At 41.1% G+C, this 21,259-nt stretch overlaps 2 protein-coding genes across 3 annotated transcripts in view; one reads left to right on the top strand and one right to left on the bottom strand.

Moving 5' to 3' along the window:
• Window positions 1-4,507, bottom strand: myl2b (myosin, light chain 2b, regulatory, cardiac, slow). 2 transcript variants are annotated; one of them, XM_030769259.1, is made up of 7 exons: window positions 4,484-4,507; window positions 2,146-2,217; window positions 1,267-1,342; window positions 1,049-1,153; window positions 747-825; window positions 381-429; window positions 1-105 (listed from the first exon to the last, which is right to left on the bottom strand). In XM_030769259.1, the coding sequence occupies exons 2-7, from the start codon at window positions 2,179-2,181 to the stop codon at window positions 1-3; spliced, it is 450 nt and encodes a 149-aa protein (XP_030625119.1). In that variant the 5' UTR covers window positions 2,182-2,217; window positions 4,484-4,507. The 2 variants fall into 2 exon arrangements, with proteins under 2 accessions (XP_030625119.1, XP_030625127.1); XM_030769267.1 differs by lacking the exon at window positions 4,484-4,507 and having other exon boundaries at window positions 2,146-2,238.
• Window positions 4,508-8,361: 3,854 nt separating this feature from the next.
• Window positions 8,362-21,259, top strand: part of cux2b (cut-like homeobox 2b) — a 93,423-nt gene continuing 80,525 nt past the window's right edge. The window contains exon 1 of the mRNA XM_030767779.1: window positions 8,362-8,424. Coding sequence (XP_030623639.1) covers window positions 8,362-8,424 — 63 coding nt within the window. The remainder of the gene's footprint in view (window positions 8,425-21,259) is intronic.

Here is a 21,259-nt window from a genome sequence, read left to right as displayed (position 1 = left end):
TCACTCCTGATCCTTCTCCTCCCCATGCGTGATGATATAGACCAGGTTCTTGTAGTCCAGGTTTCCAGCTACGTCTGGTGGGAAAGCCGTGAACATCTGCTCCATCTAGAGAAGACAGACAACTGAGTATAGCTCAAAAGATCCTTTAGTGAACCACTACGTATGTCAAAATCGCACAAAACATTTTGATTCATGAGATTTATGGTTGATAGAGGCTTTTGCATTAAGAGGGCAATGTCATATATCAATTTTGTATACGTATATATGTGTGTGTGTGTATGTGTATGCATAATGACATGCACACACACACTGACATTGCCCTCTTAATGCAAAAGCCTCTGCCTCTATAATTTAGTTTTCTCCGCAAAACATTTTCAGACCTCTTCTCGAGAAAATCTGTCTGCTTGGGTTGTTAGCATCTCAGTAACACTGTGAAAAAGAAAAGGATTTCAGTCAGTCTACGTAAACCTTTACCGCCATTATACAGAGCCTAACACAGTCTTACTGTAAACATTACCCAAGCTCCCCTGCACTGTCTAGCTGTTATAGGTAATATTGATATTTCACAGTATACTGTTAATCCTATGGTGGGTTCAGTCACCAAATATGAAGGAAACAGACCCTGGGCAGCCAGCACATTTTCTTACAAACTTTATCACACCACACAGGCAGACTGAGGGACTTGAGCCTGTTTTAATCGGTGCGGTTTAATCCCAGGGGAGTAAAGGAGAAGATTGCACACTCACAAATCCTTCTTCAAGGTCCCTTTTCCCTCAGGGTCAAAAACTTTAAAGGCGTTGAGGATAGTCTCCTCTGGATCGGCACCTAGTGATAGACACAGGCGAAGTGACGATTGAACTGACTGCGTGAGAGGCTGTGTGCTCCCTAAGGCCTGGAAACATTTCTCTCAAACCTCAGTTTTGTTAAGACGTACAAATCTGTATTAAAATTGTCTTGATTTCGAGAGGTATGCTTCCAAACATTTGCCTATGTTATGTAAATTAAGATGACGTCGCTTTCGTGCCTTTGCGATGAGTGGTTCCCTTACCCTTAAGCTTCTCTCCGAACATGGTGAGAAAAACGGTGAAGTTGATTGGTCCTGGGGCTTCCTTCAGCATCTCATCAATCTCCTCCTGTTTCACGTTCAGCCGGCCTGCGGTTGGAACAAGCACAGAGGTCAACGCGGCTGTCTGGTGAGACGGTCACCGGGCGGAAATGCAGTGACACGCAGGAGAATCCTTGTGTTAGGAGACCTGGTTAACCCACCCAGTGCTGCAAATGTGTCTCGCAGGTCGTTCTTGTCGATGAACCCGTCTCTGTTCTGATCCATGATGGTGAAGGCCTGTGTCAGAGGAGAGGGCGTGAGAACTATTTTTCACTCATAGTCAGAGACACCAAAAAAATATGAGTCTGTAATCCTTTTCCATCCATCCACCACCTGTTTACTCCATTCGCTTTTATAACTGTATAGGTCTCTTTCTTTTGCCTATCTTGTGAAGTCTGTACGGATTTATGTCTGTTCCTCTCTTTTTGTATCTGCTTTGTGATGGTAAATGTGTGTTTAAGTGGGTATTTGTATGTGTATATGGGAGACAGAAAGATTGAGTAAGCTTATATGTGTGTGTGTGTGTGTGTGTGTATGTGTGTGTGTGTGTGTGTATGTGTGGGTGTGTGTGTGTCTGTCTGTGTGTGTGTGTGTGTATGTGTGTGTGTATGTGTGTGTGTCTGTGTGTGTGTGCATGCATATGCACGTATGTATGTGTGCCTATCACTGCCACTCTGAATCAGTCTCATGTTTATCCTGTTTGTTTGCTCTTTCCATGCTTGACTTGAATCGGAGAAGAATGTGTGTCCCTGTGTATTTTCTGCCCAGGTTTCAGAGAGCTGACAGTGTCTGCTCAGTGTGTAAATCACCTCACCGCTCTAATCGCCACTGACAGACTCTAAATTATTCACAAGTGCAGCTGAACTCAAGACAAACACAAACACACACAAACAGTCAAGGAGTTATAGTAACTGTAACAGGAGGCTACTGTTGCTTGGTGAATAGCCAGGTAGGGGGAAGACAGTCTAGCTCGGTAACAGAGAAGTTAATCACATTTTTATATTTAGATTAAAATGTTTTTTTTTTTTCAGGGCCTTTACCTCTTTGAACTCCTGGATTTGCGCCTGCTCAAACATAGAGAATACATTGGAGTTGGCCCCTTCAGCTCTTTTCTTTGCCTTTTTAGGTGCCTGCAAATGGAAACATCTTAAATCACATCGTTTTAATCATTCTGCTCTTAGTTTTTCCCGGTGGACCGTCACCGTGCGCCGCAATATAGTGAGATCAAAGTACTTTAAGTACACTTTTAATAACGCCGAAAATCTTTTTATGGCCAGTTCACATTTTGCTTCAGACGCTTACCAACTTTAAGGAATGTGAACGTGTTCTCAGTCAAACGTAATTTAACTTTTTTTTTTTCCTTTTGCTTTAAAATATTCAGAAAATACTGCTGTCAGTGCAGATTTTAAATGTCACCACATTCACAAAAAACATGTCCCATGTGTCATACTTCATCACAATAGAACTGTAGAGTTCTTATGTCAGAATGGAAATATCTGGGCTCTTCTCTATGCTGTATAATTAGCATGGTGAGGGAGAAGTCCTTCTTCAGTCTGAGGGATCAGATGTGGGATTACATGGTAGGACTGAATGTTGACAGCCCCATCTCAGAGCCACGTTTGAGTGGTAATCCCATGGAGGCAGGGATTATGTTCAGCTATTTACACTGCTGCAGCAGAATTGGAAAAAAAAAAAAAAAACAAAAAACCAGAGGGTTGCACTGCGGTTCTTCTCTGTGTCATCACAGACTCAGATCCAAGGCGCCATGGACAGCTGCTTTTGGATTCTCATTGTGGATAAGCCCCCCCCCAACCACCCCCCCCCCCCCAAACAGTTGTAGTTCTAAAGGTCAAAGTACCGCTTTTGAACATTACATTGCACCCTAGAATCAGAATCTGTTTGTAAGAAGATGACACAGAATTTGACAAAACTTGAATTTAAAAATAACATTTGTGCAGGTAGCCTGGGTGTACTATTACAGTGGTGTGTGTGTACAAATGTATTGATGCACGCTCAATAATCCAGGTGGAGAAATCCCAGAAAGCTGAATCAGTTCATTACAACGCAAAGTGTTAGTGGGAAACAGTTGTACAAACATTTGTGAATAACATTTCTCCTCCATCAAACTCTGTTACTATTGGGTCTTCCATATCTGTGCGAACTTCACTAATCTGTGGACTGCTCTACCAGATTGTGGAGAAAAACAATAATTCTTAGAATAAATACAGAGAATCTTTCATGAGGTAAGAGAAAAAAAAAACTTCTTCAAGCTGTCATTTTATTTTACAGCCAGGGATCAGGTTTAGTCTTTTTCTTGCCAACAAATGAAGCAGTTGTAACTACAAGATGGTCAAGTTGAACATCAGACTGAAGCAGTTGTAACTACAAGATGGTCAAGTTGAACATCAGACATACCTCGTTCCTTTGAATCTCTCACACCTCATCATGAAACACACACACACACACACACACACACACACACACAGATGCACGCACAAGCCTAATATTCCTCAGTGACCATAAAATGTTGTAGCTCTTTCAGACACTTCTGCTTTTCCTTCTGAAAACATTCTCATTAGCACATCCTGTATGGAGTCAATGGAACCCCCCACAGCCCTGCAAATGGGATTTTTTTTTACCAGGATGGAGAGCACTCACCATTGCTGTCAGACTCCAGGAGGAAATGGAACCCTGTGTGGAGGAGAGACATAATGGGGAGGCCAATGATGATTTTATATACACCCCTGTGCTGATCCCTGCCCTGCCTCATTGCCATAAATACCCTCTCTCTCTCTCTCTCTCTCTTTCTCTCCTTATCCTGGGATACAAACCAGTTTGCTGGGCTTTTACCTTGAGCCCATTGTCAGAATCCTGTTGAAATGGGTTTTAGAAGATGAGCCTATGGGTTTAACACATCACAGAGCTGATAGGTAATGGAATGGGGGTTGGACCTTTCCTATGATCTCACTGCTTCAGCTGGTATAAAATTTGATTGACAGGCACAACTTGTTGGATTCAGGCTTACTCCAATTCAGTGGCTGCTCCATATTTCCTTCTTTGGGAAAGAGACTAACAATGTTCCTGGATATTTATTTAGTGCTTGTGGTTTCACAATGGGGATTATTCTAATAGAAGTCAATTGCTTAACAGTTGTGTGTTTCTGAACTTGGTTCAGGTGTGACCTATTTGTTCTCACTATCACATATTCAAACAAAATGAGATTTGATCTTTTGAGAGGGGTACATTTTTGGTTAAATCATGACTATCTGGATGCACAGGAGCAAAAACAAATCCTTTTTTAGGTATACGAAGATTTGTGGGAAACTCCAAATGTTTTCTCATTGACAGTTACAAGTTGTTTTCAAACTTTTAATCCACCCTCTTTGAGGAACTGGTACATGAAGACAAAACTCACATACCAGGCTTGAAGATGACCATTTTTTCTGATCACTGTTGTGACAGAAACTCAACTTTATGAGAATCTAAAAGGTGATGCTCTTTATGAGGAAGAGTAAAGGAGAGAGCGCAAGAGAGAGAGAGAGAGAGAGAGAGAGAGAGATGGATGAATGGATTGGATTTCAAAGTGCAATGCTCCACTGCATGGTATATTGTCTCTCTTCAGTCTTCCACACGCCCTTCAGCCCAAATCTCCGGATGTCTAATGATACCAGGTGACTGTTTTCCCATTAGAGGCGTGAGTCCAAAGGGAACCGCTCGACCAATGTCAGGAAAGATAAGACCCGTCAGCCCTCTGGTCCCGATCTTGTGACGTGCCGTAAACATCACCGCAGCCATTTTAGGAGGGAGAGGGAGCCATACACAATGCTTAGTTTTTTTCCAGCATTCTAAACATCCCACTCAAATCGTCCATATTTAGGTATGTCCCCAGTCTATACACATATTGTCTATATTAAGCAAGCGATTGACATAATATATGTCCAGGAAATTGAAGTCGGGTCATTTTAGCCAACGTGATAACAGTATGTGAAAATGTGCAGGCGAGAAAAAAGGGGGAAATGACATGTTTTCCTCAACACAGCAACCCACAGAGAAGAGCACGTTCAGACTATTTTTAGCTGAACAAAGGCAATACTACCAAGCTGCACACACTGCAGACCTACAGATATTCAGTGCGAATAATACTGTCTGTCTATAGGTGAATGACTCCTGTCTGTGTCTGTGTCTGTGTCTGCTTTTTTTGCCAGAGAGTTTTTTTTTCTTTTTTTGAGAAGTCCTGTTTGAAAGCTCTGAATATCTTGTTCTGTTTTGTATCTTTCTCAGTCTACCTTCCCTTAAATATAGATTGTTCTGAGTTGAAGACAGAAGAGGCAGCTGCTGCTTCATATGTCTTTGTATATGAGGGGTCATTACTGGGGGGGGGGGGGGGGGGGGGGGGGGGGTAAGAAGGATTCAATAATTTAGCAAATAAATAATATGAATATTTACAGACAGAGAGGCAAAACACACACCACTTTTTTATCTCTCCGAATGACTTGTTAACTGGTTTTCAGTATGTTTGATTCAATATGGTTGGTCTTATCTGAAGAGGGAAACTGCTACCTTTGGTCGTCAGTCAATTTTGAGTTGATATTTCCTCATTCGGCCACCAGATGGCACTCTCAACATTCATCTGTCGTGGTACCCTGAGTTGGTCTCTGAGGGTTTATCAGTATCTTAAATCCAACAAAGAAATTATAATTCTCAATTACTCCTAGTTAAAATAACTCAAAGTATATTCAAACATTTATTGGCAATAACAGAAATACACTAGATAGACTGAATGTAAGACTATATGGAGAATGATGAAGAATGATGTTCAGATATAATTGAAATTATAATTGTCCCTTTGAGCCTAAGGGTGATATATTATATCTCATGAGATGTACTGTACGAACATTCAGTCTGAATAGATGTTACAGCCTGCACTGTATTCTCCTCATTATCACATTTGGTTTCAGAACAATTCTATAACTGAGATTTAAATGACTTTGAAATGGGTCATTCTTTTCTCATTTCCAGAATTTCACTGTTTGATTGAAAAGAAGAGTTACTCTACTGTAAAATGTCACTATATATTTTCAGTCACGGAATGGGTCACTGCTTATTGCAAAAGATGATCAATTTCCAGATGTTTGACAAAAATATCTGTTTACACATATTCCAGTGAATCTTCTGATGAAAACGGTTACTCACTGGTTGTCATGACTCTGCCTGAACAAAAGCAATATGAGTGGATGAAACATCTTTTTGTATTAGTCCTGATTTAAATTTCAAATTTTCAAACGAATATTATGAAAAGAAGACGTATTGCTTCTTTATAAGATCCCCAACATTTTCTTCCTCCCTCAAGCCACATATAAAAAGTAATAAAGCAAAAACTTTTAATAAGCACGATTTGTATTTCCCCAAGGTGACTTGCCATTTGTAACGACATCAGAATTCCCTCTTAAATGGAGACCTGACTTGAGTCTTGTATAAGTAACAAAAAGAAAAATGACTTGGATGCCTATGTGGTAATTGCTCATATCTTCTCATTGTCAAAATATTACATTTCAAAAACTGATTCAGTTCTAAATAGCAAGTAATAATCTGGTGATCGCAGGAGTTTATTAAAAAGAGAAAACAAATAAAAAAAAAACCTAACAGAACATAACAGAAGCCTGACTAAATAATGCCCAATATTTAAAAAAAAATAATCTCCAAACGTCACATCAATACCCCACCGTAAAGGTGGGGTGAAAATGGTTATTCTAGCGGGAATCATATCTCATTTTGAAAGTCACTCAGGATAACAGTGTTGCCGGTGACTCACACCGTTTCAATACAGAATTCAAAGCTTCATCTGAGATTTTATTGTCAGACTGTTCAATACCATTTACAGCCGGACTTGTAACGGAATTGTTACGACCAACTGAAGCTGACTGAATATTCCACCAGAGGGAGCAAGTGTCGAAAAGAACTGTTCCGAGTTTTCAATTAAGAATGTTGAATTAGGGTGAATAATGAGTTGACAGGGAGCAGTAGCAGTATTTATGTAGCGACAATTAAGGTTTATTGGAGTGATAAAATGAATACAGTGAAAAAAAATCTGGACTTTAAATGCTATTAACATTGAATTCTTGAGCTACAGGAGGGTGAACGAGTCCCTGCAGTTCCCCTTTTTGACCATTTGGCCCACCTAATCCCTAGACAAACCTGGACAAATGACCGACAGATTTTCAAAATTCTGCTTTAAAACAACAAATAGACGTGATCTGTTTGCATGCTGATTTGAAGTATCATGTTTACTCACTGATATGACACGATAAATATATTTACTATGTTAGAATTAATATCAAGATTTTTTTCGCGTTTAAGCTTTGTATTCATTGTAATATTAATAATCTAATAGTCAGGTTTTATGAAAGAGATAGGTAACAGTGCATCATAACTATCATGGTGACTGGTTATTAGTTCGGAAATTGTTAAAACTCTCTCAGTTCTACCTGTGCGATGCACCTGCCACATGGCGAAACCACAATATTGTCACAATAGAAATGAAATGCATAAACCAACCTTATCGCGCACGCTTCAGTTGCATTTTATTATTAGGTAGCTTTCTGACGATATATTACATTGATTTCTGTGATGAATGGGTGAACACTATAGTATATCTTCATATTCCTCATGGAAAACTGTCATGTGCTAAAACATTGGTGGATTTATCTTAAAAACAATACCTATAAAACCAACCAAAACCAGCTGTCTTTATCCCAGATATAACTAACTTTTACCCTGGAGATTATTTGAATATATCGTATGTGATGTATTTAAGTCGTTTTGGCTACTCTAGAATTTTTTCTAAAAAAAAAAAAAAGATAAACGAGACAAATATATATTACTCATACCACATACCGCGACTACACATTGGTTAATTATTCTGTTGTTCTCCTTCCCATTTCCAGACGATATTGATCAACCCGTTACGTCAGTATTGATAACTTTACCAAACCAAAATCAAGTGCAATTGGCCAGTTAATCCTCGAACCTACTCTAAAGCTCGGATATTCTTGTACTTTTTAAAATGTAAACGGTGGACTGTGCGTGTATTGCCTTCGTTTGCTGAACATATCCACGTTAAGTTTTTTACTGACTCTTATTTTCATAACATTTTTTTTTCATGTGGAGCGAGTAAGCGTCAACGTTGTTTAACGAGGGGAATCCAGCCCATATATTTATTGTAGCCGGTGAAAAAATTCTCTTCAATATACCCCAAGATGGCCGCCGATGTGGGATCGATGTTTCAATATTGGAAGAAATTTGATCTACGGCGGCTTCAGGTTAGTGTTATCTTTTACCTTTATGCCGAATACGATAACATAGGAGGTGTCGTACCTTGTAGTTAACAAATTTTTGCTTTTAGAGACTTTTGCTTGGTGAAATCGGTGGTGTTGCATTGATAGTTATTAGAAATTGATCCTCTTCTGCCTTTGTTCAGTTCAATCATTGATCAGCGATGGAGCGACCGAAGAGCAGCACAGGCGCTCTGAACGCTCTGCGTCTGCTGCTGGAATCAGTGCAGAGAAATGTTTATATTAGTGCGATTTAGACGTCTTTTCACCGGTTATCACTGTTTTTCATTGGGAATGGAAACTTTTAATGTTCTCCCGAATCTTGCTCCGTGGACTTAACTTTTTACAAGCTTAATGTTTTATTCTATTCGTGATGTGATGGTGGCGCGTGACTAACTCAGATCAAGTGCGGTTTGTAATTTATTTTAGAAATCTGTAAATAAACGCAGTTTATTTTTTTAAACACCATTTTCATTGTACATTAATGATATGATTGTTCTTGCAGACAGTGAATAGAAAAGGTTAAATATGATTAGACAACACTTTGAGTATGACATTCGAGAAAAACGTAACACAAAGTTGAGCATGTACAGTTGGCAATGTACGATGTTTTGTGAAACATACTGTAGTTATGCAGTTGCAGTGTTGATAACCTACGTGAGGTTTAATAGGCGAGCACTTCTGAACGTTTGTCTTCCGCGAATTTCTTGGTAGGACAACGCGATCTTGAACATGATCTTCCTAATTCTTGCCTCTAGCATCTCCTATATTTGACTTGAGCTTTTGTTTTACAACAGTGCATTTGAACGGAGGAACAAAAAGTTTTGTACTGCTATATATCAACCACTGGATATCTACGCTTTAAACTGATCAGATTTGCAATTTGTAGGTTGTTTTATTCTAATAACAAAATAGTTTTTGTGCATTTGTTGAAACTGGTGTTCTGTATGACTTTCGTAAATTATTTCTATTAAAAGCACAATGTTTTTTTTTTCTTTATTATTGACATCGAGCATGACTGTTTACACTGTATACAAAATTAGGGTCTTATGGGATATTCTAATGCATCGTTTTCCCCCCTGTTTTTATCGTTGTGTGACACCTTGCAAAACACAAGCGTTTTGTCTGCCTTCCCCTCGCTCGCCAGCCGCATTGTGAGCAGTTCTCGGGCAAGGACTGTGTAATTGCATTCCCTGCTAATGTTTGTAAATCAGGCTTGGCCAGCGCAAGGGCACAGTCTCTGCCGTATGATTGATGTTCTGTAACATGAGAAATGACAAGAGCATGCCAAGCCGGGTCCCGCGGAAAAGCCAGCCGAGGAGGAATGAGATCTGTTCTGGGCTGTCGTGTTTGTGTGTGTGTGTGTGTGTGTGTGTGTGTATGTGTGTGTGTGGCCGATTGTTATTCAAGCCCTCCGAAAGCGATGCTACTGATGTAGTCTCTCGGATTTATGTGTTGTGTGGTACACCGTAAAGACTCATTCACGTTTGATTGTTTCAAAATGTGGAAAGTCGGTGCGTAACGGTCACTATCGTTGCTATAACCCCGGACTTATTGATTTTAATAAAGCGCAAATATGTTTTGCCTTCAAGGCTTATTTGGAATATTCCGTCCCATTATCTGAACCTTCTGTTTATAAGAGGCAGCATCGGGCAGTTTATTGGCATTGAGCCTGTAATGTAATACTGGGACAGAAAGTCCTACAGTCACAGAAAGCAGTGTTGTCCAGAAGTCTGATTTTACTCAAATATACTGTAAACCATTCACTAATCCTATCAAGTAGCCTGCCTGCATTGTATTATAACGACCACCACTCCATGAATAATTCAAGTAAAATATAATAATAATAGTATACACCAAAAACATGGGAGGTAATTTCTAAGTTACGCTTGTTGTCATTGACGCTGATTAATGGGAATAATGTTATTAAATGTGGGAGTACGTCCTCATCACAAGTGTTTACAGATTTAGTTCTGAAGTCATGTTCACAATGCAGCATACATACAATGAACTGTTCTTCATTTATCGAGCAGTGGCCAATTTAAAAACAAACAATATACTGTCCTCAGATTCACACCTCAAATAATAGCTTTTGTGACTTCCACACAATGTTTGACAATGAATCCGTATTGTTAAGGCTCCCTGTAATTCTGAATGGCTAACTGTGCTTGGAGTTTGACTACCGTCACAGGTACTTTGATGCTTGCTACCTATCTCTTGTGAGTCCTGTGTGTTTTTTTTTAAATGTAGACATTTGCACATCTGAGCTTTACTGCTTGGGTTTGTTTCCTGAGTTAGTCTAGGTCACACCTGGTGTTGGTTATTGATGTGCTCACCTGCACCCAACGACAATTTTAGGCTAATTAAACATGAACCTAATGCGTTTACCAAAAGATTATTTCAAAGCCATTCCGTTTTTGTAGTGCGTTAAAATGAACTTATGAATGAATGCAGTGCTACAGGATACCTACAGAGCTCTGTAAAATGTGCTTGACTTGAATAGCAAAATTGTTTTTGGGTTATTGCAAACATTGAAGAACTCACCAAAGTTGAAAAATTGCTAATACTTTATTAGAAGCAACCCAGACGTTTGCATGGCTTTCAACAGGACGTTTAAAGGTGAAATTCACGCAGAAACTTCCCTCACTGTCTCCAAGTGTTTCGTTGAAGCGCCTCAGCGAGACAGTACTTCTTTTGACTAAGATGTCACGCAGAGCACTTTTACTGAGGTGGGATCTACATTGCCTGACTTTTACCCTCATTGTTTACCTTGATTTTGAAACCAAATCTTACACTTTACGATTGTACAGGCGCGGATAAGAGATTTAAAAAACACTGTTCCATCTGACCTCAGATACACTGCGTAACCACAGTCTGGTGTGGATGTTAAGTTGCCCAAGCACAAACTCTCCAGCCGAATGTACGTCGGGTGAACGAAGGGCTGATTAAAAAAGAAAAAAAGAAAAATGGAAAACATAAAACAGAGGAAATTTAGTCTAACAATGTAAAATAGGCTGTAGCCTACTTAATGTAGATGGAAAGCAGTGTGCAAAGATGCACCAGTGATCTCTTGAGAGTGATGTCGTTGTAGATGTAGCCTACAGTTTTCCCTCAGTAAAAAACAATGGAGTCATTCTATTTGTAGATTACAGTGTTTTCCCTGTTGCTTTTTGTGTGTGTGTGTGTGTGTGTGTGTGTGTGTGTGTGTGTCAGTGGACAGTATGCTGTAAACTGCATCCTTACAGTATTATATGCCCGCTGTATACGAACCTATTTGAATTTCATTATGTACGCAAGGGATTTTCACCCTTGTGTTTAATTGTTTTATGATATCTAGATTTACAAAACACGGAGCATGTTAAAAAACTCCCCCCAAAAACCTGTGATTTTTAGGTCAGCTTCATCTCCGTGTTAGTTATTAAAAGCTGTGTGGTGATTTCTTTATGTTTTCTCTCTGAAACAACCTGCTGTTATGTCCGAAATGTCTCCTGAGGCCAGTCACCCACTCCTGAACTTGAGCTCCGTAGAGATCCATAGATCAGCCCAGACCCCCCCTGGGTGGAGATAGGCAGTCTGCATTGACCAGCTGAGGAATAAGTTAAGGAGGGGAGATCTGTGTCTGACAGTTGATTTATTACCCTCTTTTGTCTGTGTTGGTCCATTGCATAGCATCTGGTTTTGTCAGATGATATTTTTTGCCTTGGATGTATGATCCTGGGTGTGGGTTTTGTTGCACTCCAATTACATCATGTTTTACACCAACTACTATAATGTTATTATTCCTTTAGGGGTCTGTTCTTAATGTCTTTTTCTTTAACTTTATTTTTTTCCATAATAGTGAGTGTGGTCTTGTTCAGTATAAAATAGTTGAAAACAGGCAGACATGAAATATTGCCCAGTGTTTTGAAAAGCAACTCTTTCTGAACTTTATGTATAAAATTCTAAAAAAAAAAAAGAAAGAAAGAAAAAGAAAAAAAAAAAGAATCTGGTGTCTGATCGAGAGATTCAGTGGTGGGTTTTGTGGTGTTATGCATAGATTTAGCAACAGACGTTTCCCTTTTAGGACTTCACTACTAGTGTTAATAAATGATTTATTTCTGAAGATGGCCTCTCTCTTTCCAGTGATGTCTAGTGCAGGGTCTAGGGTGACGTGAGGTCTTTCCATATAGCGACATTAATGTTAATTTCCTGGCTTAGTGATAAGATGCTTCCTCAAGATTGAGTGAGGGTCATGGGATTTCGCTAACTTCATAAAAAGGAAAAAAGAGAGTTTAGAGGTTCTATGACCTTGGTTCCTGCTGGCTGCAGGTCACTCGCCCGTTGCCGCGGTAATCATTCACACCAGCCAGATGGCATTTTCTGTCGGCGCCTGTGGAAAGGACAGGTCAAGAGTGTCCTACTAGATGCTACTGGGCCAGAACGAAGCTCTTGACCAATAGGAAACAGGCCCATGGGATATTCCAAACCTGCAGAGAGTTTTCTCAATTCCACACATACAACAGGGGGCCTGGTACTAATAACAACTGAAAATACCTTTCAAACAAACTTGGAACTAGATACTGCTTATAAGCACCTTTAAAGTAACAATACTGTGGCTTTTTTTTTTTTGGTCTTGCACCCATGTAGAATGGAGAAGTTGCTCCAAAGAGCTTCACTCAGTCAATAAGATAAATGGTTAATTCCGTTGTCTTAATGCAAAGCTGTAATGCGTATACTTTTCAGTAACGTGTTCTGAGAGAATTTCTTTGTCTAATTGTACACTTTCTTAGTAGTACTAAGCCATAGGCTAATCAAAGACTTTTTATTTATCTTGGCCATTACACTTGTTCTGCTGTGTTCTTCAGCTCTAAAATCCTTTTGTTCTTTTTCCTGTCAATGGTACTTTTTTGGTCATGCCTGGTTTCTCCAGGGCAGTGTTAATTAGATCAGTAACACAGAACTGTGCCACAGTTTGCATGACTCAGTCCTCCCATTCTAATCCACACACACATACACACACACACACAAAAAAAGTCACAATGGCATTTGCCAAATAGTGCCATCACTCTGCAGCCTGTGAGTGTTGAGCCTGTTGCCATCGGTGCCTCAGGCCCTGTCTGCGCAGGCTTTGCCAAAAGCTTTTCCCCAACTGGCTCAAATTGGCTGTGAAAAAAAGGGGCTCGTTTCAAAACTGCACTCTCATTCATGGTTGAATGGATCGCTGTTTATAGTTGCTACTGTTGTCATCACGTAAAGTTCAATGAAATTTTAGCATTCAGAGGAAGTGCTGGATCTAGAGTGCTTTGGAGGTATGCCACGAGCCAGATGGGATTTGCGATCATCAAGGAACTAGTGGGAGCTTTGAGTTTCTTAGAGGAAGCCATGGATACCCTGAACAATGCTCTGTACACGTTTGCCTGAGGGACTGATCATTAGCGCGGCAGAAACGGAGAGAACGCACAACAATGAGGCTCTGTAGCCGATTTTTGTAGACGATTCTCTCCGTAAACGCTGGTGGCCAAGTGCATCATTTGCTTTTTGATATTGGCGTTAGCGACTCCAGTACGCCATTTGGTAAATGGTGAGGGACATATGTACAAAATGTTGTCAACAGCGTGTCGTGTCAATGCTCAAATGCGCGCGGTTCATCGAGGTTCCTGAAAGATGGACTTCAACCTCGGCCAGACTTCTCCGATTTATTTCTCAACCCATAAACATAAACGCGAGTGCCAAACTTTGTCTCTGCTGCTTAGAGAGGGATTCTGTGTAGCAATGGCACTACGTGTTGTCCAACACCCTCTCTCCCTCTCAGTTTCTCCCTGGGAACCTCTCGTACTCTCCACCGTAGGTAAAAAAAAAAAAAAGAAAAAAAAAAAGAAGAAGAGGAAGAAAAAGATGGGAAAGAGCTTTTCACAGCGCCGGCAAATTGAGTTGTGAGATCCAGGAGTCACATCCTCGGCACGCAGAGCCAGACAGCATTTGAGGGGAGCGAAACTGACTTGAAACTCTAAGCTCTTTAACCTTCTTCTGTAGAATTAGCGCTAGCGACTTCAAAGCAGATACTTCAGTGGAAGGAGCAGAATGATAAAACGGCTTTCACACAGCGACGGTGACTATTCATAGCAGAGGAGCAGGTCTGTCATAGACGTCGGCTTAATCACTCTGACCCTCCTGGGGACTGATTTTCATACCTGTCCACAGTCATTTTCTTCCATTCACTCCCACTGTTCCAGGATAAACAGCATGTCTTTGATATGACTGTGATCTTTTTGTAATGACGGTGATTTATTCCTTCCTCAACATAAAGCCAACAGCGCCCTAAACGTACTTGATATGATTTGCGGCTGTGTTTGGTAGGCCGCGGGTTCCGTGTAGCGGCCTGAAATAACATGGATTGGGAAAATAAGCACCGCTGGTACCGTCATTACGACGAAGAATCATGTTGTTGACCTTCATGGTTTCTGTTGTGACACTCACGCTATGTGAGGTACATCTTAGCATTAGCTCAATAACATGCCCCGACCAGAAACCCCCCTCCCCCGCCACCCCCAACACACACACACACACACACACACACACACACATGCTATACATAACCATTATGACAGGCACCTACTGCTTAAACATGCCTCCCCCCTCCCTCCCCAAATCCCTAACAATGTCCCAAATGCATAGATCTTCAATTTTTCACTATCGATCTATGTGCGCTATGCCTGATAGTCCTTCACGGCAATGAGCATCAGCATTTTCATATTAATATGTTTGTGACTGCTGCTGCTGCTGGGACCTCGGTGGTTCCAGGGCTGAAGTAAATAACAAAGCTTTAACAAAACTTCAGGGAGACATTATTCTGTGAGAGCAGAGCTCTCTCTGTGTGTGTGTGTGTGTGTGTGTGTTCCGAGGGGGGGGGGGGGTGTTGTGGTGTAGCAGACTCAGCCATGCCACGTCCCTGTAAAGCGAACAGGGGGAGGCAGTGATGGGGAGGGGGGGGGGGGGGCAGATAATGACTCATCTGTATGGGCATAAAGCTGTGTGTCCTCTCTCCCCGCTGACAGCACAAGTCCGGGCCGGCCAGGCCATATTGAGCTGTGTACCTGGTTCTGTGGACCTCCTTATTTGTTTTGACTGTCTGATTGTAGACGTATTGAGCACCAGCCTTTCTTGTTCATTTTACAGAGTTCTTATTGAATCCCTCCATTCTTCTCTCTTTCTCTCGCTCTCTTTTTCTCTCTCCCTCTCTCTCTCTCTCTTTCTCTTTCTCTGTTCCATGCCTTCTCTCTCTTTGCCTCTTTCATATCAGTCAGTGCTTCAGTTGCTGTAATTCAGCCCTCCATTGTCCATTCTGTCCTTCAGGGATAAAAGGAGACCTCTTTGATTGTTTATGAGTGTGTTTGTGTGTGAGCGTGCTATGCTACCATGATCTGTATTTTGATGCAGTTGTAAAGTGAGACAGAAGTAAACAACCCCAAATCTAGGCATATAGTTTCTCTTATCGTATAAAAATAAAAACCTTGTGTATTGTGTAAAGCAAGCATTCCTTTGGTTTGTTATCTCCCTGATACAGATAAGCTTAATAATCATGGGTATCTTCAGTGCAGCCTCTGTGTATGTCCCTTTAACTTCTTCTTCTTTTTTTTTTTTAAACATAAATAATATTTTTGGGGTAATATCAGGTTGACAGTAATCGCGGCGATGAATTCTCATAGCTTTCACATCTTCCAATGGAAGACCTTCAGTAGGAATCAGGAAGTATATTTACCAAAAGTATGTTTTTACCAGCGGTTTAAATATAAAATGAAATTCGATCAGTTTTTCGCTCAACGCATCATTATTTTTTTTTTTATTTATTACTTATTTTATATCAGATAGTACACGGAGTGCATTCTAGCGAAAACAGATGGATTTAACACAGAACATTGCCAGTCTCTGGTGCAGCTGCCTCCTGTATACTTAATTACGTCTGTATTCATCTGTGACAATGGAAGACAGGGATATGTATCTGAGGGGGACCCTGTTTTTCTTTCTTCTTCTTTTTTTTTTTTTCTGTGAAACAGATACAGGTAGGAGCCCATGCTGCAAGCGGCACCCCTTAAGCACTGTTTATGGATTTTAATAGAGAAGAGCAGGAAGTGGATACATTTTTGATTTATTTACCAAATCTGCTCATTTATTTCATCTTTCTGACTGAAAAATAATCTTTAGCATTTACACAGGCTCTTTTCATATTTTGTTTATGCCTCGTTTTTTTTTTTTTTTTTTCTTTCTTCTCGAATTGGTCTCTGTCATAAACCTCAGGTTAGTCACCAAATGTTACAGTACACTTGCTAACATTATCATGTGAACCTAGCCTCTGCTGCATGCTAAGTATATCACTTACTGTAATGTGATTGATATTGTTTGAATTAGGAATCATTTGGAATAATTCACTTTCACATTGAACTCTGTCAAAATGGCACACGCTGCTACTCCACTGCCTTTATGAACCAAAGACCCGCTGTTGGCGTTGGCATAACGAATTCCCAGAAAGCAGTAAGAAGATCAGCTGCGATTTCAGCCAATAGGTGGTCTTAATGAGCCATTGGGGACGATGGTGGGAGGCAGGTTGCCCTCAGGCCTGCTTTGCTATTCTATGGAGAAATGATTCAAAAAAATCACTGTAAACACAAATATGAATCAAATCAGTTATGCACCCACTTAAGAGAATCAGATTTTGAAAAAGTTCACCCAGTGACTGAGTTGGAAACAAATCAACAGTTTCGTTACTTGGTATGTTGTGTATTTTGGCTCCTGTGAAAGCACCAGTTCGCTTGCTTGGTAAAAACAAAAACACAGAAATGTGCTGGGAAGTTCCACCTAAACCCGTTAACAGTTGTTCATTAGCAACAGACTTGAGGTTCCCCTCCCAGCAGTGAAACGTTATACGAGCATTTTGTAATTCTCAGTACCCTCTAAGAATGTGTAAAACTTCAGACAAATTTATTTGAGGGTGAGCTGTCATGAGATTGTTAGCTTGAAGATTTTGTGGACAGTGTTGTATAGTTTTGTGTTGTCGGCGTGTTTTCCTTAATTTGTTCATCGTTTTAACTTTTGGAGATAAAAACCGTAGATTTGCTGTCTGATTTATTGTGTCATTACTTTACACATTTCTAGAATTACTTTTCACATAAAGAAAACACTTAACCAATCTGCCCAAGAATAACTAATGTGCAGTTCCAGAGAGTGCTCTCTGATCCCACTAATACAAAATATTCACTTGCGCTCTCAGTTCAGGAACTCATTAGATGGCTTGTGGGTGGGTTCCAGCCATAGATGAAACCTAGTTGCGGTGTGAATCTCGTCGTTAATCCTTTGAAAATCTCCTTTCTGGTTCTCGACAAGTCTTAATCTGTGTTTGTGAAACTGGCCCTTGTCTGTTAACCTGCAATTAAAACTTTGAACGTAGAGGTGAGAAAGTCGTCTATGGCCGTCACACAGTAACGTTGGGGACTGACGAAATCCTTGTCCTGTATTTACCCTTTTCCTTTTCATTCAGCCTGTGCCTTTTGGGAAGATCCTGAGTTATGGATTATGGATGTTTTTTTTCAGATGTACAGGCAGTTCTGTGAATACGTTACGAAACGCTTGAGCCAGTGCTATTCTCCCAGTCTCGAGTTGCCTCCTGAACTCTTTAATCGGAATTAAATATGCAATTTTTCATGGCGACAGGGTCACTGTTTTTTTTTGCATGATAATGTGGTTGCAGACCCCTCCCCCTCCCTCATGGGGAAGAGGGAAAGATTGTTCAGGCATTTTTGACTTGAGTAATTAAAAAAAAAAAAAAAAAAGGGCGGGAGAGAGAGAGAGAGAGAGAGAGAGAGAGAGAGAGAGAGCGAAGCATTGAATTGAATCGTTCCCATTCACTTGCTCTTGTTAGTAGCTTACTGCATTTCCCCCCTTTTCGGTCTTCCTCCAGATGAATTTTATGGTTTTTTTTTTCCCCCTTCTTGCTCTTCTGCAGTTTTCCCCAGACAGGTTCCACAGTGTTTTAGAGGGGATGGATTTAATTGCTCTGTGGGGATTGGTTGGCGGTGCCGGGCTCGGCTGTTTAATTAGTGTACCCTGCCGGGATTGGTTTAATGCTTCGTGATCTTGAAATTGTCTGATTGTTCAGCCCTCTGGGGACTCTCTCTCTCTCTCTCTCTCTCTCTCTCTCTCTCTCTCTCTCTCTCTCTCTCTCTCCCTTCCTTCCTTTGGTCTCTCTCTTTCTCTCTTCCTTTCTCTCTCTCTCTCTCTCTCTCTCTCTAGCTTCCTCGCTTTCTCTTTTCTCTGTCTCTGCCCACGGAGACCAGCAGGTTTAGCTGAATGTTGCTGCAGGTATTGCTGAAGAGGAGATGGGCTTAGATTCTCTCCAAGGGCCAAACAACAGGGCATAAATGTTAGTGCTATTGTTGTCACAGCGAGTCACCATGGGTCCTACACTGTAGCTGTAAGCGACCTCTCTGTTTCGGCAGATGGATAACTGAGGCTGATATTTCTGATGAAGTAGCCCTTTATAAAGCATTTTGGGTACTTGAAATTAAAGGTGATTCAGTGAAAATATGGCTAGACTATTCACGGATTCAAAGCTGAGATGGTCTATTCAAAAACAGCCAATAGTATGAAATATCAGCTTTTTGAAACTGATATCGCTGTTAAAAGCTCACAGTTCACAGTTGCTCAATGTTGTGGCTTGGGAGAAGACAATGGGAGCTTCTATCTTCATGTGGGCAACATAGCTTAACGTTAGATTAACGTTAGCATTAGTTTCCCCCCTTTTCACCATAATAACTGCAGCTCTGAGTTCTGTTCATTAGATCAGATATTGTCTCATTTGTCATCGCCATAGTCATAGCTGTATCTGTATAACAGACATACTGAATGTTCTGTGCGCTAATACAATTCAGTGACTAACATGTAATCCAGTACATATAAATTCAGCACTCAGTACATACTGAATTGAGAAGATGCTGCTATGAAGCTAGACTCCTGTCACTGTCTGTTGCACCATGACATGTTAAAATTGTCTCTGCTGATGTTTGAGTTATGTACACATATGTCACCTTGTTGTAGTGAGCTGGGGTGGGCGGTTGCATCGTGCAAATGGATAAGGGGGGGGGGGGGGTGATTGTGTCCTTTCTGTTCCCCCGGCAGGGTGCCCTTGGTTTCAGCTCAGTCGCCACAGATACCGTTGTCCTCGACCAATTACCTCGTTCGGCATTACATGCGAATGAAGCATGTACTCAGACAGGGGGGGTGTGCATTGGCCAAGGCTAAAGAGGGTGTGGCTCATGACAGCAGATCTTAACGTAATGTCCGTCGCGCCAATCGAAGGCCAAACCTATCGCAACCCCCTCCAGACTCATCTTGCCGCCACTCTCAAATGAGATGAGTTCAACCTTGACACGCTTACATCCACTTTTCATGGACGTTTTATACGTGCCTGTGTCTGAAACGCACGTTTAAAAAACACGGTTACGACAACCACGCTGCTCCGTAGACGTGTTGAGATTGCTTTATTATTTGGAAGAAATTGGGAACCCTGATGTTTACACAGGGACCACGCTGAATCTCCGGGCGTGTGAACTAAATATCCTGAACCGCTCATTGATTAGTGAGTTCAGGCGTGATCCGGTCTAGTAGGTCATTACGCCCATTCACACAGTTGAAATGAACTGAAGCCGGGAAACTCAGTATCCCATACATTCATGGCCCAGTCACAAGCTGTAGGGGCAGGTGAATCCCTTTTGTTTACCTTAGTCAGGAGTGTTTTTGGAAGGTTCTCCGAGATAGTTTGGTTCCTCTTGAGAGTGGGGAGGGGGGAGGGGCCAGAGTTACAAACTCAACATCACCAAGGTGACGATTCTCTTGATACCAGAGCTGTTGCCACCCACTATACCCATCCCCCCCCCCCCCACCCCCACACACACCCACCCCCACACGCACAGACACAGACACACACACACACACACACACACACACACACACACACACACACACACTTTTCAGAGAAAAATGGCCTGATTGCTTAAGGAGCCGGGGTGGTGGAGGTGGCACTTGTGGTGCAGTAATTGTCTGTGTAATGATAACGGGGTGAGTATTGAGTGGCAGACAAGGAGGTTGTAATCACAGGCTGCTGTGTGGGCGAAACTTTTGACTCTTCGCTTTTTAACAGATTAAAGGCACCCATTCGCTTTATTAATTCAACCCGCGCTTTGGAAATGAACCGCGGACTTTTACGGGGAACCTGAAGAGTGCCCCGGAAAAGTCACAGACAAAAAAAAAACAAAAAAAAACAAGAACCAGGTAGCGCCGTAGTTCCGAGTGGGAGAAATTCGGCCCGTCTGAGAACCGGAATTTGTGGCTTTCTGTTGTGTGTGTTTAGTCTCAGCACAGTCACACTGATGAGTTTAGGTATGCCAAGGGCTCATAAAACAAAATGAGTTTTGGAATAGGACTAATGAGGAATTACCTTGTGTCATTATTCATCATTGGAGAATGCTCATTAAACACACAGTGTTCAGACACAGGACTGAACAGAGATGACTGTAAGGAGATGGTTATTGTTGTGCTGCGTTAGTTTAATCAGTTAAGTTGAAGATTCGGTGACAGGGATGTAATCACTCTTCTGAAGAAAGTCTGCAGGCGCAGACGAGGGAAGTGTGGGTGGTACGTTAAAAAAAAAAAAAAAGTATGCATGCAATTTTTATTTTAAAGTACAAGACAACTTAACTTAGATATATTTCGTTTTCTTAGTCTTTTGTCCTTCGTTTTCGACAATGCTATTTTTTTTTGTTTGTTTGTTTGTTTGGCTTCCACGGCAAACATT

This window comes from Chanos chanos, chromosome 1 (assembly GCF_902362185.1).
Source record: "Chanos chanos chromosome 1, fChaCha1.1, whole genome shotgun sequence".
In the NCBI taxonomy this organism is placed as follows: Eukaryota; Metazoa; Chordata; class Actinopteri; order Gonorynchiformes; family Chanidae; genus Chanos; species Chanos chanos.
Note: the sequence above shows the minus strand (reverse complement) of the source record. Positions and strands in the feature narration are given on the sequence as shown.

Excerpts from the sequence above, each read along its gene's own strand:
- myl2b (XM_030769259.1), bottom strand. The coding sequence starts at position 2,181 with ATGTTTGAGCAGGCGCAAATCCAGGAGTTCAAAGAG. Across the intron at positions 1,343-2,145 it reads AAATCCAGGAGTTCAAAGAG|GCCTTCACCATCATGGATCA; the intron begins GTAAAGGCCCTG and ends CCTCTGACACAG. Across the intron at positions 826-1,048 it reads GTTCGGAGAGAAGCTTAAGG|GTGCCGATCCAGAGGAGACT; the intron begins GTAAGGGAACCA and ends GTCTATCACTAG.